This window comes from Castor canadensis, chromosome 2 (genome assembly GCF_047511655.1).
Source record: "Castor canadensis chromosome 2, mCasCan1.hap1v2, whole genome shotgun sequence".
In the NCBI taxonomy this organism is placed as follows: domain Eukaryota; kingdom Metazoa; phylum Chordata; class Mammalia; order Rodentia; family Castoridae; genus Castor; species Castor canadensis.
In genome coordinates, this window is record NC_133387.1 from 64279244 (window position 1) to 64294726 (window position 15483).

The window sequence follows — 15483 nt, forward strand, 5'->3', positions numbered from 1 at the left end:
GGTCTTCTACTTGGCAATTTTAATATTTTGAATAAAACAAGAAACAAATTATATGAGATTAATTTAGGTAAGAATTGAAAGCTATGAATAACATGTCCCTTATTCAGATAAAAGCAGTAAATAACGATTATATGTATTTATAGTCCATGTACAAAAAAAGTAACAAGTGATGCCAAAAACTGTGTTTAAATAATATAAATGCATAATCTCTAATTCTGCAGGACAGATATTCACTTCAGAAACAAAGAAAACTGAAGATTAGAAGGAACAGTAGGCAGCAGCATGGCCAAAATGCTAATAGAGGGTAGTTTTGTCCAATTTCATCATCTATGTTCCTTTCATTAGGTCACATTCAAAGTCACAATCAAAGTCAAGATTATCAAATAAATTCATAGGTCCTAACTCAGCCTCACTCTACTACAAATTGAGCATCCGTAACTCAAAAATCTGAAACATGAAATGTTTTGAAATTTCTGAGCATCAAGACTGTGCAAAAGTTTTAGATTTTGCAGCATTACTAATCTGAAGCATTATTGATTTCAGATTAGGGGTACTCAATTGTCAAGTCTATGCAATTATTCTAAAATTTGAAACGCTTCTGGTCCCAACTATTTCAGATAAGGAATTTTTTTTTTTTTTTTTTTTTTGGTGGGGAGGGAGGGAAGTGCTGTGGATCAAACCCAGCAGTTTGTGCATACTTGCCAACTTCTATACCCCTGGGCTAAACCCTCAGCCCAAGGGATTCTTCATATACTAACAAAACAATATATATCACGAAACTTTTAGCTTCAAAAAAGTTTTACTCTTAATATAACATCAAAAAGTTACTGTCAATATAACCTAACTTTTCATAAAACATTATTACTATTGACACACAACATGAGCTCATTAGTAGAACAAAGAAATATTCTAAACCTTAACAGTAACTTAAAAGAACATTACATGTGTAAAATTTAAATTTCCTAATAATAGTACTTAAGTATATACTGCTAACACAAAATAGATTACTTAATTCTTCAATTTTTGTATTTTGTAAGCTTAGATAAAGTCACTACATTATTTATATTTTCATAAATTTGTTCTTTATAAATATATCACCACTTCCAACAAGGAAGACTTCAGAACAGAAGCTGCAGACATCATAATGGTTTGAATCTTATCTCACTTGTGTATATATGTATATATATATACATGTATGTATATATATGTATACACACACACACATATACATACATACATGCATATATATATATATAGCATCAGTTAAAAAAAAAATCAAGGCCAAGGGGGCAATGTAGTTCACTGGTAGAATGTTTGCCTAATGTGCATGAGGCCCTGGGTTCAATCCCCAGCACTGCCAAACAACAAAACCAATGAAGAAATTTTCTCCTCGGAGCTTTGAAGATAGTATGCACATAGCAGTGTTCGCAAAGAGATTTAATTAGAATGTCAAGCTACAAGTTGTTGACAATCAGAATTATGTGAACACATTTTTATTTGCTCAATTACTAGTTTAAAATGACTCTCTAGTCCATAAATTATGTTCTACTTACATCATTAAATATTTGAAGAATATTAAGTATAATACATAATTATTTTAAATGTCATAAAATGTACTTATGAAATGTAAGAAAAAAGTTAATGTGCTTTAGAGACTTTTACTTCTTCTGTCAAATAGAAGTTACAGCAAAACAAAACAAAAAAAAAAGTAGAAGTATGGAAATTTTAACTACTTGGGCTCAGATTAAATAAAAGACCAGAAATATCTATTCCTAGGAACAAAATGTCAAGAGATATACATACCCTTCCCATCTCAAATTCTCGACAGGCCATTACAATGATCTAAAAAGAGGTGCCGGGGAGTGGAATAAAGAATCTATCAGTTAAACACAATTTTACTTTTAAAATAAAATACAAATTTCAAAGAATTACTTTTTATCATGTCTCTCTAAAAGAAGTAGCTTTAACATTAAAAGTGTAAGTTAAAGAAGCTATCAAAGTTATACCTTACAAACGAGAGCTACATAGACAGCAAGAAAATAAACTGACTTCAATTAACTTGATTTCCTTAGTATGAATTAAATTCAGTGAATCTTAAATGTACTTCTGACTTTTGAAATTATATTAAAATCCCATTTTAGGATATTTGCCTAATAGTACTTTTTATCAAATACCAATTATTTTGAATATATTTAACAAAATTATCTAACGTTTGACAGCATTAAATATAACACTTTCTTTAAACATAAAAGTTACTCTAGCTGCTTCCTCCTCAACATTTTACAATGGAAACATCGAACCTTAGAGATGAGTTCAAAGAATTTTACAATAAACACTGTACAGTCATAATCTATAATCTGTCGTTAACAGTTCACTATAATTGTTTTATCAAACCATTATCCATCTCAATCCACCTTATTTTTCACTTATTTCCTTGCTTCCAAACCTAAAGGCACACTATTTTCCTTTATCCAAGAGAGAAGGAACTAAAATACTAATTAGTTTGATATGCTTCCAATGGAATCAGCTTTATTTTGGGGTGGGGAGGTACATGTAGGTCCTGCAAATTCTCTTTCACTTTAACAGTTTATAGTTGTGTACTTACATATATTTTCCTAAGAGGGACTCAAAAAGGTCTATGAACGGAAAAAGCTAAAGAACATGACTACACTATTAAGTATTTTATTGATCTACAAAAGCAATCATTTTTCACACTTTTGAAGTTGTTTGGTAGTTCATTAGTCACTGCCTTAAGATGTGTGTGTGTGTGTGTGTGTGTGTGTGTGTGTGTGCGCGCGCTACAGGGTTTGAACTCAGGACCTTTTGCTTACTAGACACTCTACCAATTGTGCCATGCCCTCAGCCCTTCGGACAAGATTTAAACTATTATCACACTCTCTTCTTAAAATATTTAGCCTAGTTTGTAAGAGTTTAATGAGACACATTCTAGAAATCAGTTTGACTTTTTTGTAAACATTAGTTATAATTAAACACACGATAGCTAAAAAGACCAAAAAACCTTTCCTTATTTAAAACATCCTATGTTATTACTTCAATACTTCTCAAAATGTATTATGAAAAGAAAATTACTTACTACAACATTGTACTCCCATATCATCCTCCAAAAATCTATTACTGTATTTGCTAAAGGTCCTTGTGTTGCCACATATGCTTTTGGCCCATAGACACCCTAAAATGGTTAAAAGTAAATTTCACATTTACTATGATTATCAAAAATATTTCATAAGCAAAATTTTAAGCCTTCAAATTTTATTAGTAATAAAATTTTTATCTAAAACATTTCTAAATAACTTTTCTTTCATAGTACATAAACACATGGCAAAAACGTACACATTCATTTCAACTTTTGAAAACTGTTACTACTTTTGTGTGTTTATTATATATGCTGTATGGTAGTTAAGGATCACTTTATACTCACTAAAATTTATTTACCTAAGAATTAAAATGAAAAGACCTAATTCCTAGTAAATGGAACTAACTATAACAGAAATACAAAGCATAGTTTAATTCTAAACGTAATACTAAAACTACTTAATAGTAATTTCTTAGCTACTTTCCTCCATGGCTTCTTCAGTTATTTATCCAACTTAAAAGTTTACTGAGTATCTACTTTATTGATTTGAAATAGATTTAAAAATGCATCAAATAGGACAGCTGTCTAAAACAATAACATTGGCACATAACTGAAGGATTCAATAAATCAGTGTCATTAAGAACAATTTAAAACTATAACTTTTAATGTATGTTCATATGAAAGAATCTGAACATTGACAACAGCTGAAACAAATGACTTACTAGTTTTTTCTTAATCTATTAATTTTGGGTTTTACTACAACTATAATAAAAGACTTTGTTGAAAATTTTATTTGAAACCATGACTGTTCAATGTTGACAGACAATATTAATTATACCACTTAAATTCTTCCTACATAACATTTTTATCAAAAAAATCCCTTATTAAAGTATGGATGTCCAATTTAGAAAGTAACACATGTACATGGAAGCAAAGCTAGTACTCTCCCTATATAGCTATCCTTACCTCAACTAGCAAAACCCCCTGGTCCTCCTTATTAATGTTTATATTCTCTCTTCAACAAAATTAGAGATAAGGGAAAAACAGTATCTGCTTGGAAGCGAGGGGGTGGGGCGAGAGGGAGGGGGCAGAGGGAAGGGGGCAGTAATGACCCAATCATTGTATGCACATATGAATAAAGGAAATAAAAAAAAATGGATGTTGTGTAAAATAACTAAAAAGATCCAAAAACAAAATAGGGGAGAGAGAGAATGAGGCTGAATGATGGAGGGGTGAATCTAAATTAACATACATTATAAGCATATATATAAATGTCACAATGAAATCCCTGTGCATGACTAATATATGCTAATAAAAATTGTAAGAAGGGAAAAATGGGTCCTGGGATGGATTTTAGTACAAAAAGGAGCCATAAATGGGAAAACTGATGAAATCTGTATAAGGTCTGTAATTCCTAATTATATAATATAGTAGTTATATTTATGTTAATTTCTTGGTTTTGATAATTATAGCCTTACTTTAAATATGGTTACACTCAAGGAACAAGTCTAAGAATTTTGTGTAGCATTTCTGAAATAATCTGGTAACATTATGTATGGTTCAACAACTAGGAATAACCAAGAATATTTGTATATGTGAACTCAGGTATGGTTTACAAGCTGATTTAGTAATAGGTAGTGGTTTTTTTACTCATTTATTCATATGTGCACACATTGTTTGGGCCATTTCTCTCCCAACAGGTAGTGTTTATAAGCCTTTAATATAAAAGAAGAAACAAAACAGAGAACTGTCTGCTATCAAAAAAAACCCACCAAGCTAAAACTATTTATTTTATGGATAAGGAGGCTAGAAGAAAAGCTTCATTCTTGTTTCTTTTGCTGCTGATACCATGTTTAGGCAATGTGAAAAGTTTTAATGAAACTGGGATGTAGGAAGACATTAAGTATGCCCCCACCGACAAAAAAAAAAAAAAAAAACCACCCACCCCTTACCATTGACTGATACATACCTTAATAAAATTTGCATTGATATAGTCTGAATCTTGAGAAGGGGTCTTTAAAGTCAACTTAACTCGGCTGTGATCAACTTCAAGAAAAAGAAAAGATTTTATAAATTTCATCTAGTTGGCACTCAGGTATTTTCTAATGATGAGTAAGTAAGGTTAAGAAGACGACTAGGAATATTTGCTTTAAAAAAAAGTTAATGAAAATGAAGGCAGGGTAATTTCTAACATTATGCTGACAGAAAATAAAATGAATCTTAAAGAAAAATAAAAACCTGTGATATAAAGAAGTATATTAAAGTTGCTCAGAATTATCTCTGAAACTCCCTTAAAATACAAATTCTTGGTTATCAGTCCAGATTTAATAAAGCACAGTTGAGGATTGAAGCCTCTGCAGTTTTTAACCAGCACACCAGGTGACTAATAAGACAATTAAGTACTAATATACAAACTCAGTTGCCTAAATTCTCATTAGGAAATCTAACTTTTATACTTCTCGAGAGCACATATAACAAATTAACATATGTAAAATATGCTCAATAATGCACCTACCCAAACTGATTATTCTTAGGCATTGTGGAACTTCATGTATTTCTTTTTAATTTTTATTTTTCAAGTAAAAGAAATATGTGCATGATTTAAAAAAAAATTAAACCTGTAAGAAAAATATAAAATGAAAAGTAAGCCTTCCTTTTGCCCTTCAATTCCACAGATGATATCTTACTTTGATTTGCATTTTCTGAATGATACAAATGGTTGCACATGTTTTCATATAGGTATTGGTTATTTATATTTCTTTTTCCATAAACTGCTTATTTATCACCTTTGCCTAGTTTTCCATGTCTACCTTTTCCTACTTATTTCTATGAAATCTACATAAAAAGAGAAAATCAGACCTCTATGGTAGACAGTGCAGATAGTTTTTTCTAGTTTGTGTTGACTTTTAAAACTTTTTATTTAGGACCAATTTTAGACTTATACAAAAACTGCAAAAACAGTATGAGTTCCCAAATATCTCTCATTGAGCATTCTTTAATGTTAACATCTTAGTATTATCAAAACCACAAAATTATTGCTATTGTAGAATTATTAAATAAACCATACAAAATTTTTTTCTAATATCATTTTTTTTTCAAGGATCCCACATTATATTTAGTTTTTATTTCCCCTTCATCTTCGATTTATGTAGGTTTCTCTGATTTTTCCTTGTGGTTGGAAGGAGGCTAGGCATTTTTGGTAAGAATATTAGAGAATGTTGGTTCATCTTTTCATCAAGGTGTGTGTGTTTGAGGCAAGGGGGAAGGAAGAGTTATGATGTCCATACATCATACTCTTGTGGTGTTAACCTTAGTCATTTGATTAATATGGTCTCAGCTGGAGGCACCACCATAAAGTTACTATCTTTTCCTCTGTAGTTAATAAATATATAAACATATGGAGGGAAGGGGATACTTTGAGATGAAATCTATCTAATATTAATTTTCTTTACATTAGAAAGGACCCTAACAGATAACTTGTAAGATGCCATTATAGCTCCTTCCAATACATGGACATTCAACATTAAAGGCATTTAACATACAAAATGAGAAATACAGAAATGGTAACAGACATGGTCCTAGTGAACTCTTTCTTTTCTCTTCCTCCAGCCTGTTTTTGTGACAGAGTTTTTTGAGAGGCGGAGGTCTCAAGAACCACTTGTGCAGGCTTGCTTCAAACCATAATCCTTCTGATCTCTACCTCCCAAGTAGCTAGGATTATAGGCATGAGCCACCAATACCTAGCCCTAGTGAACTCTTAAAGGACAACTACAATAAATAACTTATTTTTCAAAATCTTATACAAAAGTACTAAGGTCCCATTCTGCTGATTTAGTTATTATTGGTGGAATCTTCTTGGAAATTTTTAGGAAGAGACATATAAGTCACTTCTCACCATACTTCCAGGAGAAAAAATGCTTATTAATGCTCTGTCATTTATTTTGTTTGCTCTACATGACCTCCTTTTTTATGTCATCTGGAATGGGATATATAGACAAAAAATACTGCTTCTTATAAATAAGAATCGAATATTCAGTAGTTAGGATGATGATGGTTAAATCATGAAACTTTCTCTTACCATGTAAGAGTAATAAGGTGTCCAGTAAATTACTTTTATTTATATGACATATTAATCTCTATTCAAAGTATCTCACAGGGAGTTATAATAACTGGTTTGCCAGTAAATATTACTGGTAAGTATTTACTGCCTTTCTGTTAAATATATCTGGTGACTATGAGTCCAAGTGGGAATAGTGATTCCAAAATGATAGTTAAGACTGGCTGTGTACATGCCAGACTGGCTTCAGGAAGGTTACAAATTTTATTTTTTCTGAGATGAAAACAATTAAGCATGTACAGAAGAGAATAGTATAATGAACCCTTGTATATCCATTACCTAGCTCCAATAATTATTAACACTTTGCCAATCTTATCTATTGCCAATCATTTAACAGGGAGGGACTTGGGAAAACCAAATTAAAATACAAGATTTTTGGCGTTCTGATTTATCCTACACTAAGTTTGATTCAGTAAGTTCAAAATGAGGCACAAAAATGCCTTTTTAAAAACTCCTCATTTATACTCAAACACACAGGCAAATGTAGTCACTGCTTTACATTACACAGGCACAGTATAGTATTGAGAGTTTTAAAAACAGTGTTATTTGCATATCCCATGTATTTTAATATTCTTCATTGGTGCTCTTATTAAGCACAAAAATAAGCAAAAGGAAACTAAACATTAGAGAAATAAAAACAATCATTCCTCTCCAGAGTTTTGCTGACTGCCTCTACAATCTCCCTACAGTCTAATTCCAAGCAGATACAATCAACACTGACTAACTAAGAGGCAACAGTTCCCTTCCAATGAACATTAAAAACCTATGGCAACAAAAGGAAATATATAATTATTGTCATTTCCAAGGAAACAAGAAACCTCCTATTAATTAAATCCCAATCTGAGAAATAAAGGAATGTCCATAATTAACATTAGGATAGGCTAAAGACCCCCCCCAACCCAACACTTACAAGGACTAGCTAAGTTTTAGCCTTTTCAACCTATAATACACAGGAAGGCCATCCCCTGACCTAATAGTACACAGAAATTTCTTAATTCTGGGACTGGCCTCTAGTACCCAGGACATATTAAGACTCTTACTGGGCATAGTAGTGAATGCCTGTAATTCCAGCACTAGGGAGGCTGAGGCAGGAAGATTTTGAGCTCATGAACAATATAGTGCAAGCTTGTCTCAAAACAAACCAAAAACAGTAATATAATAAAAGAACTCTTACAATACAGTAAAACACATTTTTAATATCAATGACTGTAAGTTTTTCACAAAGAAGACGAACAAATGAATGGCTAATACCACATAAAAATTAGAACCATAATAAGAACTACTAGAAAAAATATAATCAACAAATGTGAAGCTTAGTATAGTACTCCATACCTGTAGCCCCAGCTGCTCAGGAGGCTCAGGAGAACCACTGAGACCAGTAACTCAAGACCAGCCTGGTCAACAAAGTATGATCCAATCTCAAACAAAGAAACTAAAATTCTGACAATAACAAGTGTTGGTGAGAAGTGGAGAAACTGGAATCTTTAAACAGTACTTTGGGAATATAGACTAGCCAGTCTGGAATACAATTTATCAGTTTCTTAAAAAGTTAAACTTAAGCTGACATAGACCCAGCAAAATTCATATGCTGAAACTTAATACCCAATGCAATACTACTAAGATGTGGGGCCTTCAGGAAATGACTAAGTCATGCCTTGGTGAAAGAGCTTACTGTCATTATAAAAGAGGCCCTAGGGAGCTTGTTTGCACCTTCTACAACGTGAGGACACACTGTAGAGTGAACAGCACCATATATCAAAGCTGCTGGAGCCCTGATCTTAGACTTCCCAGCTCTAGAACTGTAAGAAATACATTCCTGCCGTTTTTAAGCTACAAAGTTTATGGTATTTTTTGATATAGAAGCCTGAGCAGACTAAAGCAACTGTTGAGGAAAGCAGGTATGTTTTGCAAAAGTGAAATAAGTAGGCTACTACATTAGGTTAACATAAAATGCTTAAAACTATTTAACACTCAAAAAAAAAAAAAATCTCCATTTTACAAATGAGGAAACCCAGGCACAGAGAAGACAAATTCAAGGTCTTATAGCTACCAATTGATGGAGTCAGGATTTGAACTTCTAGAGTCAAAACTCTTCACTATGCTGTCACTTGTTAATTCTGTTAACACTGGCCATTCACACATCCCACAGCTGACAATAATGCAGAACAAGAATAACATAAAAATGAAGGACGAAGAACTAAATTTAGGCAAAAAAATTAGTTAGGAATCAAGGGAAGAGGGGAAGACCTGAAAAGGGGCTACCATGGAAGAAGAGAATTTCAGAAATACAGACTGGTAATGACATCAGAACAGTTAATAGGAAAGAATAAACACTGAAAAAAAGACCACTAAACCTGGCAATTAAAAGATCTCTGAGAACTTCATCAAGGACATTTTAGAATGCAGCTTTAAAACTGACTGAGAGTTTAAGGAAATGGTGTCATAGAACGTAGATGTTTCAAGACACTTAAAGACAAAGAGAAATACTTACTGGTGGCTTTTTAAGAGATAGAGGCATGAGGCAAAATTTTTATTTTATAAAGTGAGGGCTCATTTAAAGATGGGTTTAAAGTTGTTTTGCCAGAAAATAATCTGAGACCATAATTACAGTATCAGAACACAATACTATCAATTAAGATATGCTCAGAGATACAAATTCAGACTACTGAGATTAGCAGATATACAGGTACTTTTGAGTCATGTTATGATCCATTTTTTTCATGCATAATTAATTTAGGTTCTTTGGGGAACAGATAATAGATCAATCTGTTTTTAAGCACTTTTCAAAATCATCTAATCATCTGTATTACTTTTTTTTAATAAAATAACTTTCTGAATAAAGCATCTACCAAAGATATTCTCCCTTGGAATTCTGGTATTTAAAAGTAGTTTATGATTACAAAACCTAAAATAACAAAAACTGTCAGAAGGGAAAGTCAGAAGCACAATTACAAATTATTATTTTGTTATGTACCTTGTTAAAAAGAGATTAATCCTTACCTCCTTAACAATCAAATTTAGGAAGAATAAAGCTAGTTAGGTTGCAAAATGCTAATTAGCATTTCTGTTTGTTCTATCAAGGGCATTTAAAACTTACATGGCAGTATGTCCTTGTATCTGTTCTTCTTAACATTTTCTTCTTTTTCTCCAGTGGCTGTAGGATAAATCTTTTCTGTTCTGTATTTTGTAGACAATCTTCTTAATCGCTTAAAATGCAAGAAAACAAAATTCAAGTTTAGAGAAACATTGATAATTTCAAAATGTTAATGATTTACAAATAGCTCTTTATTGAATTCTTCCGATCCAGTTCCTCACAACTAAATCTATTTCCTTAAGCTCTTAATTTCTTTATCCCTTGATAATTAACCCTAAAGATAATTTCTTTTTACCATAAGTGCAACAATAAGAATAACATTTGTTCCAAATGAACAGTAAAAGGGACAATGAAAATAAGATATCATTAATAAACTGAGCCAGGATGTTTAGCTCACTCTTTAATTTATTCAAGTAAATTTTGTGTTTTAGCTAAAGGTCCCAATAATCAAGTTTTAAAATCATGACTGAAAGAATCATGTACAGGTTTCTTTATTTCTTCTTTCAATAAACCATGAGCACCCATGATTGCGCTAGGCTCTCTCCCAAGCATAAGCTAATAATTACTTATAAAACACTACAAAACAAAGTTCTTTCATATTGGATTAAAAATGTCCAACAAAGACCAATTTGGCTTATTCACTACATTACAGAAGCGGTTTGTGGGTTAGTGACAAATTCTTACCACATATGGCAGTAGGTATGTTCTCTGGACTGGAATATTTCTGTGTGTCAGTAATACACTTCCTGCTTTCAGAAGAACTGAAAGTCAGCATTGTGAATTGTTTAAATTGTACTCAACTACACTGCTAAAATATAATTACAAAGAAGTCTACTTTCTTTCAGAATTAAAGACAAGAACATTCTGGTTTTACTATTTAATGAATTATGAAACACAAATGAAATGAAAAAGAAGTCTTGTAACAATTTAACTTTTCATCATTTTATTTTTGCTACTTGTGATGCTTCAATTTAAGCAACTAAGGATTTCATGTCCATATTTTAAAAAAATCAGATACAAATTTAATACAAGAACCTTACCTTATTCTTGTTATGATATTACGTTTAACATAAAACACTTGAAATAATTTTACAAATAGGCACTTATGTAACAACAATGGTTAACCTTTTGAATTTCTTTGAAAAATTACTAAATTTTATCAGTATAATAATCAAGACTTAAAACAAGAATATGTACTTTTTCTTTAAGATGAAAAGGCTTATTAGAATTAGGTTCTACATTAGCACAGTGTCAAAGTAAAATTTCCCATACTTATGATTTTTCCTGTGGTAATAAAATATTCAAACTATATAGAGGTGTTGTGGGGGAAATGAGAAGGGAGAAAGAAAAGAAACAAATTTGGCAATTAAAAATGCATATTACCTCTTAACCCAATAATTCTATTCCAGAAATTTGCCATCCAGATAAAACTGGCACAATAACTTGAATCAATCAAGTTATTTATTAAGCAATGTTTATAAAAGCAAAAGATGGCAAACAATTCAAAAGAGGATTGGTGAAATTTGTTTCATTCATAGGATAAAACATATGACTAGAAAACAAATGAGGAAGTTCTTTACATATAGCATTATGGCAACATCTCAAAGATACATATTAAGTATAAAAAAGCAGAGAACATAGCAACTAGTAATAGTACACTACTAGTAGTGCTAAAAAGAATTTAAAATGTGCATGTAAGATATCTCTGGAAGAAGATCTAGTAACAAAGGTTGTATCTACGAGGAAGAGAAATGAATAACTGAGGGAAATAAATGGGAAGGATTTATTACTGTACTATTTTTCATACTTTTGTAGTATATGAATACGTTGCCTGCTCAAAAATTAAATATAAAATAAAGCAACAGAAGTCAGAAAGATTGCTTATCTAATTACTCCTTGTTAAGAAAAATATCTTACATATTTAACTAGAATTTTTGTATTTTCTCTGCTCAAGGATCAGATATCTGCAGACATTTTCAAGAACCTGATGCATTATAAAATATTATATGTGAATCTGATTTTAAGAACAAAGTCAATTTAAATAGATGGAGAAACAAGAGGCAAGAAAGGAATGAAGTATTTTATATATATATACATATGTATGTATATATATATATATATACATACATGCACACATGAGGCTGAATTTAATTAAAGAATGTTAATGTATTTCTAGAATACCTGGTACATCACTCCAAGAATTTCTTCTTTTATGTGACAGATGATATTACTGAGAAACGTACAAACCAAAGTTTTATGCAAAATGACTTTACATTTTTAATATGAGAATATTTTTCTATCACAAAAAATTATTTTAAGTTTGAATTTTTATTGATCCAGCTTTCTTAAAGCCTGATACATCATGGAAAACTTTGTATATCTAACCTTAAGATGAGGGATGTTCTATGAAAATGAAAGCTTATCTAAATAAGTATACTTAGACTTAATCTGGTTGGAAAATACTACACTGTCCCAGATACATATGTACAATTACTGTGCATCAATTAATAAATATGTGTGTATATATGTACATATATATAGTAGTGTACTTAGAAAATTTCACACCTATTAAAGATAAAGGTAGTCTATAAAACAGATTAAAACTTTGTTTTGTATTTTAAAAAAATCAGCAAAGAAAATTCTAAAACTATATTAAAAAGCTATCTTCAAATAGTAACTTATTTTCTATGAAAAAAAGAGAAAAGTCAGCTTCTCAGCTAGCTGCTTGAATTAAAATTCTAGAATCTGCCAATTTCTAGTTATATGACAATGAACATATTTAGTCCCTTAGTATCACAACCTCTATAAAGTGGAAACAACACCTTCACACTTAACAAAAGGAGTCTGGTATATAAAATGGATCAACAAATGTTTACTATTATTGAGCTAATTACTGAAATTAAATGTTATTTGCTACTTCAATTTTTTTTCCCTAAAAACCTCTCCTGGACCAAAGATAGGTTCTGATTTAGTAGGTTTGGGGTAACCTGAGAATCTGCATTCTTAGGTAAGTTATCAGAGGCTGCTGTTGCAGTCTGTGACCAAGCTTTGAGAACAACTAGTTCAAGATGACTAGGCTCTAGACACAAAGTACTGACTGATTAGCACGGAGGAAATAGAGGTTGATTTTCCACAATTCTTAGATTCCTTTGTATTTTATTTATAGGCTGGCAACATCAAGTAATTTTAAGAAGGGTGCTTAGGGAGTTTTCATGGGAAATTGGAGAAATTAGGGATAAAGAAGGAAAAATGTAGCTATTAAAAGAAAACAAAAGTTGGAGGGAAGGAAAGCTCATGGTTGAGCAGCAAGTGAAAGCAAAAACACAGGCCATAAGAAAGAAAAAGGACATAAATAAAAGGATTAAAAAGTTCTGAGGAACAGAAAATAGGAAGACAAAATTTTTCTAAATCACTTTTCCATTTCATAAAACACCAGAATAACCCAACACTGTATGGACATGATAACATTAGCAGTGTGTAACTGGCAGAAAACAAAAACCACCATGGAAGGTTGCTTTCCAAGATTCCACCAGAAAAAAAATCCTCTCAATAATCATCTTTCTGATTTTATGTATGCTTTTTTTTTTTTTGCTTTTTAATGGTCTACTTGAGCACCTCCAAATATTATCCATCTTTTAAGATCCAGCTCCTTTAAGTTTCTGATGCTGTCATCCAAAAGTAATCTTTCTCTTTCAAATTCTTCTTACCATTATTCCTTACTCTTAAGATAAATATATAAAAAGAATACATCTTACTTCTACTACTAACTTACAAACTCTATGAGTGAAAAATCAGTTGGATGTATATTTGTAATACCTTATACTCCTAGAGCATAGTAGTTGTTTTTATGGTGAATAAATTAATCACAGGATAAAACCCGATTTGGCCTAAAGATTTTGTTCTGTTTTGTTGGTGGTATTGAGGTTAGAACTCAAGGTTTTATGCTTTTTGGCACACGCTCTCTCAACTGTTTGAGCCATACTTCCAGCCCTTTTTGCTCTGTTTATTTTGGAGACAGGGTCTCACTTTTTTGCCCAGAGTAGTCTAGACAGCAATCCTTGTATTTTATGCTTCCCATTATAGCTGGGATTACAGGCTTATACCACTGCGCCCAACTTTTTTCCACTGAGGTAGGTTCTCAGAAACTATTAGGCCAGGGCTGGCCTGGAAGTATAATCCTCCAGATCTCAGCTTCCTAGGGTAGTTAGGATGACAGGTGTATACCACCGCACTCAGATATTAACTTGAGATAGGTCTCCTGAATTTTTTGCTGGAACTGGCATCTAACTGAAATCCTCCTGATCTCAGCCTCCCAAGTAAATTAGGATTACAAGGCTTGAGCCACTGTAACCCAGCTAGGATTTTGACTTTTTAATACCACATTAACACGATTGAATAGTGCCTGAGTACCCTATTGGTACATTTGTTAATTTGTACATTAATAAATGAACCTTGGTATCAACAAGATTCATTTAACCATATGAAACAGAAAGTACCTATACATATAATAGTTTTAACTTTATGACCACCATTCCATTACCTCAGTAAAGCTGTCCCTAGGAAATTAACAGGGGGGAAAAGCCTATATTACTGAGAAACATGCCTTAATGTACTAAGGAGCCTTATTTTAAAGCACATGTGATAGACAGACTATAGGAGAACAGCACTGAACTAAACATTGATAAAATATTTATTAAGTAATATAATTATCTCATATAATCCTAAAGCAAGAATGGACTTTTAATCATTTACTGTCTTAACTGGGCAAAAATATAGCTAAGTGGCTAATGAATATCCACCACATGCTTTATTGTGTGGCTTTTTAATTAAGCAAAATAAAAAGTCTGCTAGACTTTTCATTGTCCACCCTTAAAGGTTTTGGAATTCTCATGAATCTGTCCCTGAAATAACTGCACTCCTTCACCAGTTACTATTTTAAAGAGCAAGTATGATCATTTTAGTCCCAACTTAAACACTTAACACCCTCCTCCAATGGGTCTACCATCTCCAAGATGAACTACCATTTTCTTAGTTTAATTATTAAGTATTTTGAATGCTGTCTGCCCAACTTCCTAGCCCTTTTTACAATACTCCCTCACCATAGCATAATGCTTCAGCCATATAGAACTGCCTACCATCTCTTCCACTAGCAACCCTTAATGTCACGGTTTCACAATT

General features: G+C 31.8%; 1 protein-coding gene and 1 non-coding gene across 5 annotated transcripts in view; one reads left to right on the forward strand and one right to left on the reverse strand.

The window, feature by feature from the left end:
* Window positions 1-15483, reverse strand: part of Ptpn12 (protein tyrosine phosphatase non-receptor type 12) — a 79972-nt gene that overhangs the window by 37248 nt on the left and 27241 nt on the right. For 3 of the 4 annotated variants that reach the window (XM_074064901.1, XM_074064899.1, XM_074064902.1), the window contains exons 2-5: window positions 10309-10417; window positions 5064-5140; window positions 3095-3190; window positions 1804-1842 (exon numbers count right to left, since the gene is read on the reverse strand). In XM_074064901.1, the coding sequence (XP_073921002.1) occupies window positions 1804-1842; window positions 3095-3190; window positions 5064-5140; window positions 10309-10417 (321 nt within the window). The remainder of the gene's footprint in view (window positions 1-1803; window positions 1843-3094; window positions 3191-5063; window positions 5141-10308; window positions 10418-15483) is intronic. The other variant, XM_074064900.1, reaches the window with a different exon arrangement.
* Window positions 1289-1360, forward strand: Trnai-aau (transfer RNA isoleucine (anticodon AAU)). The gene has a single exon. It is a non-coding gene; the product is annotated as a tRNA-Ile (tRNA).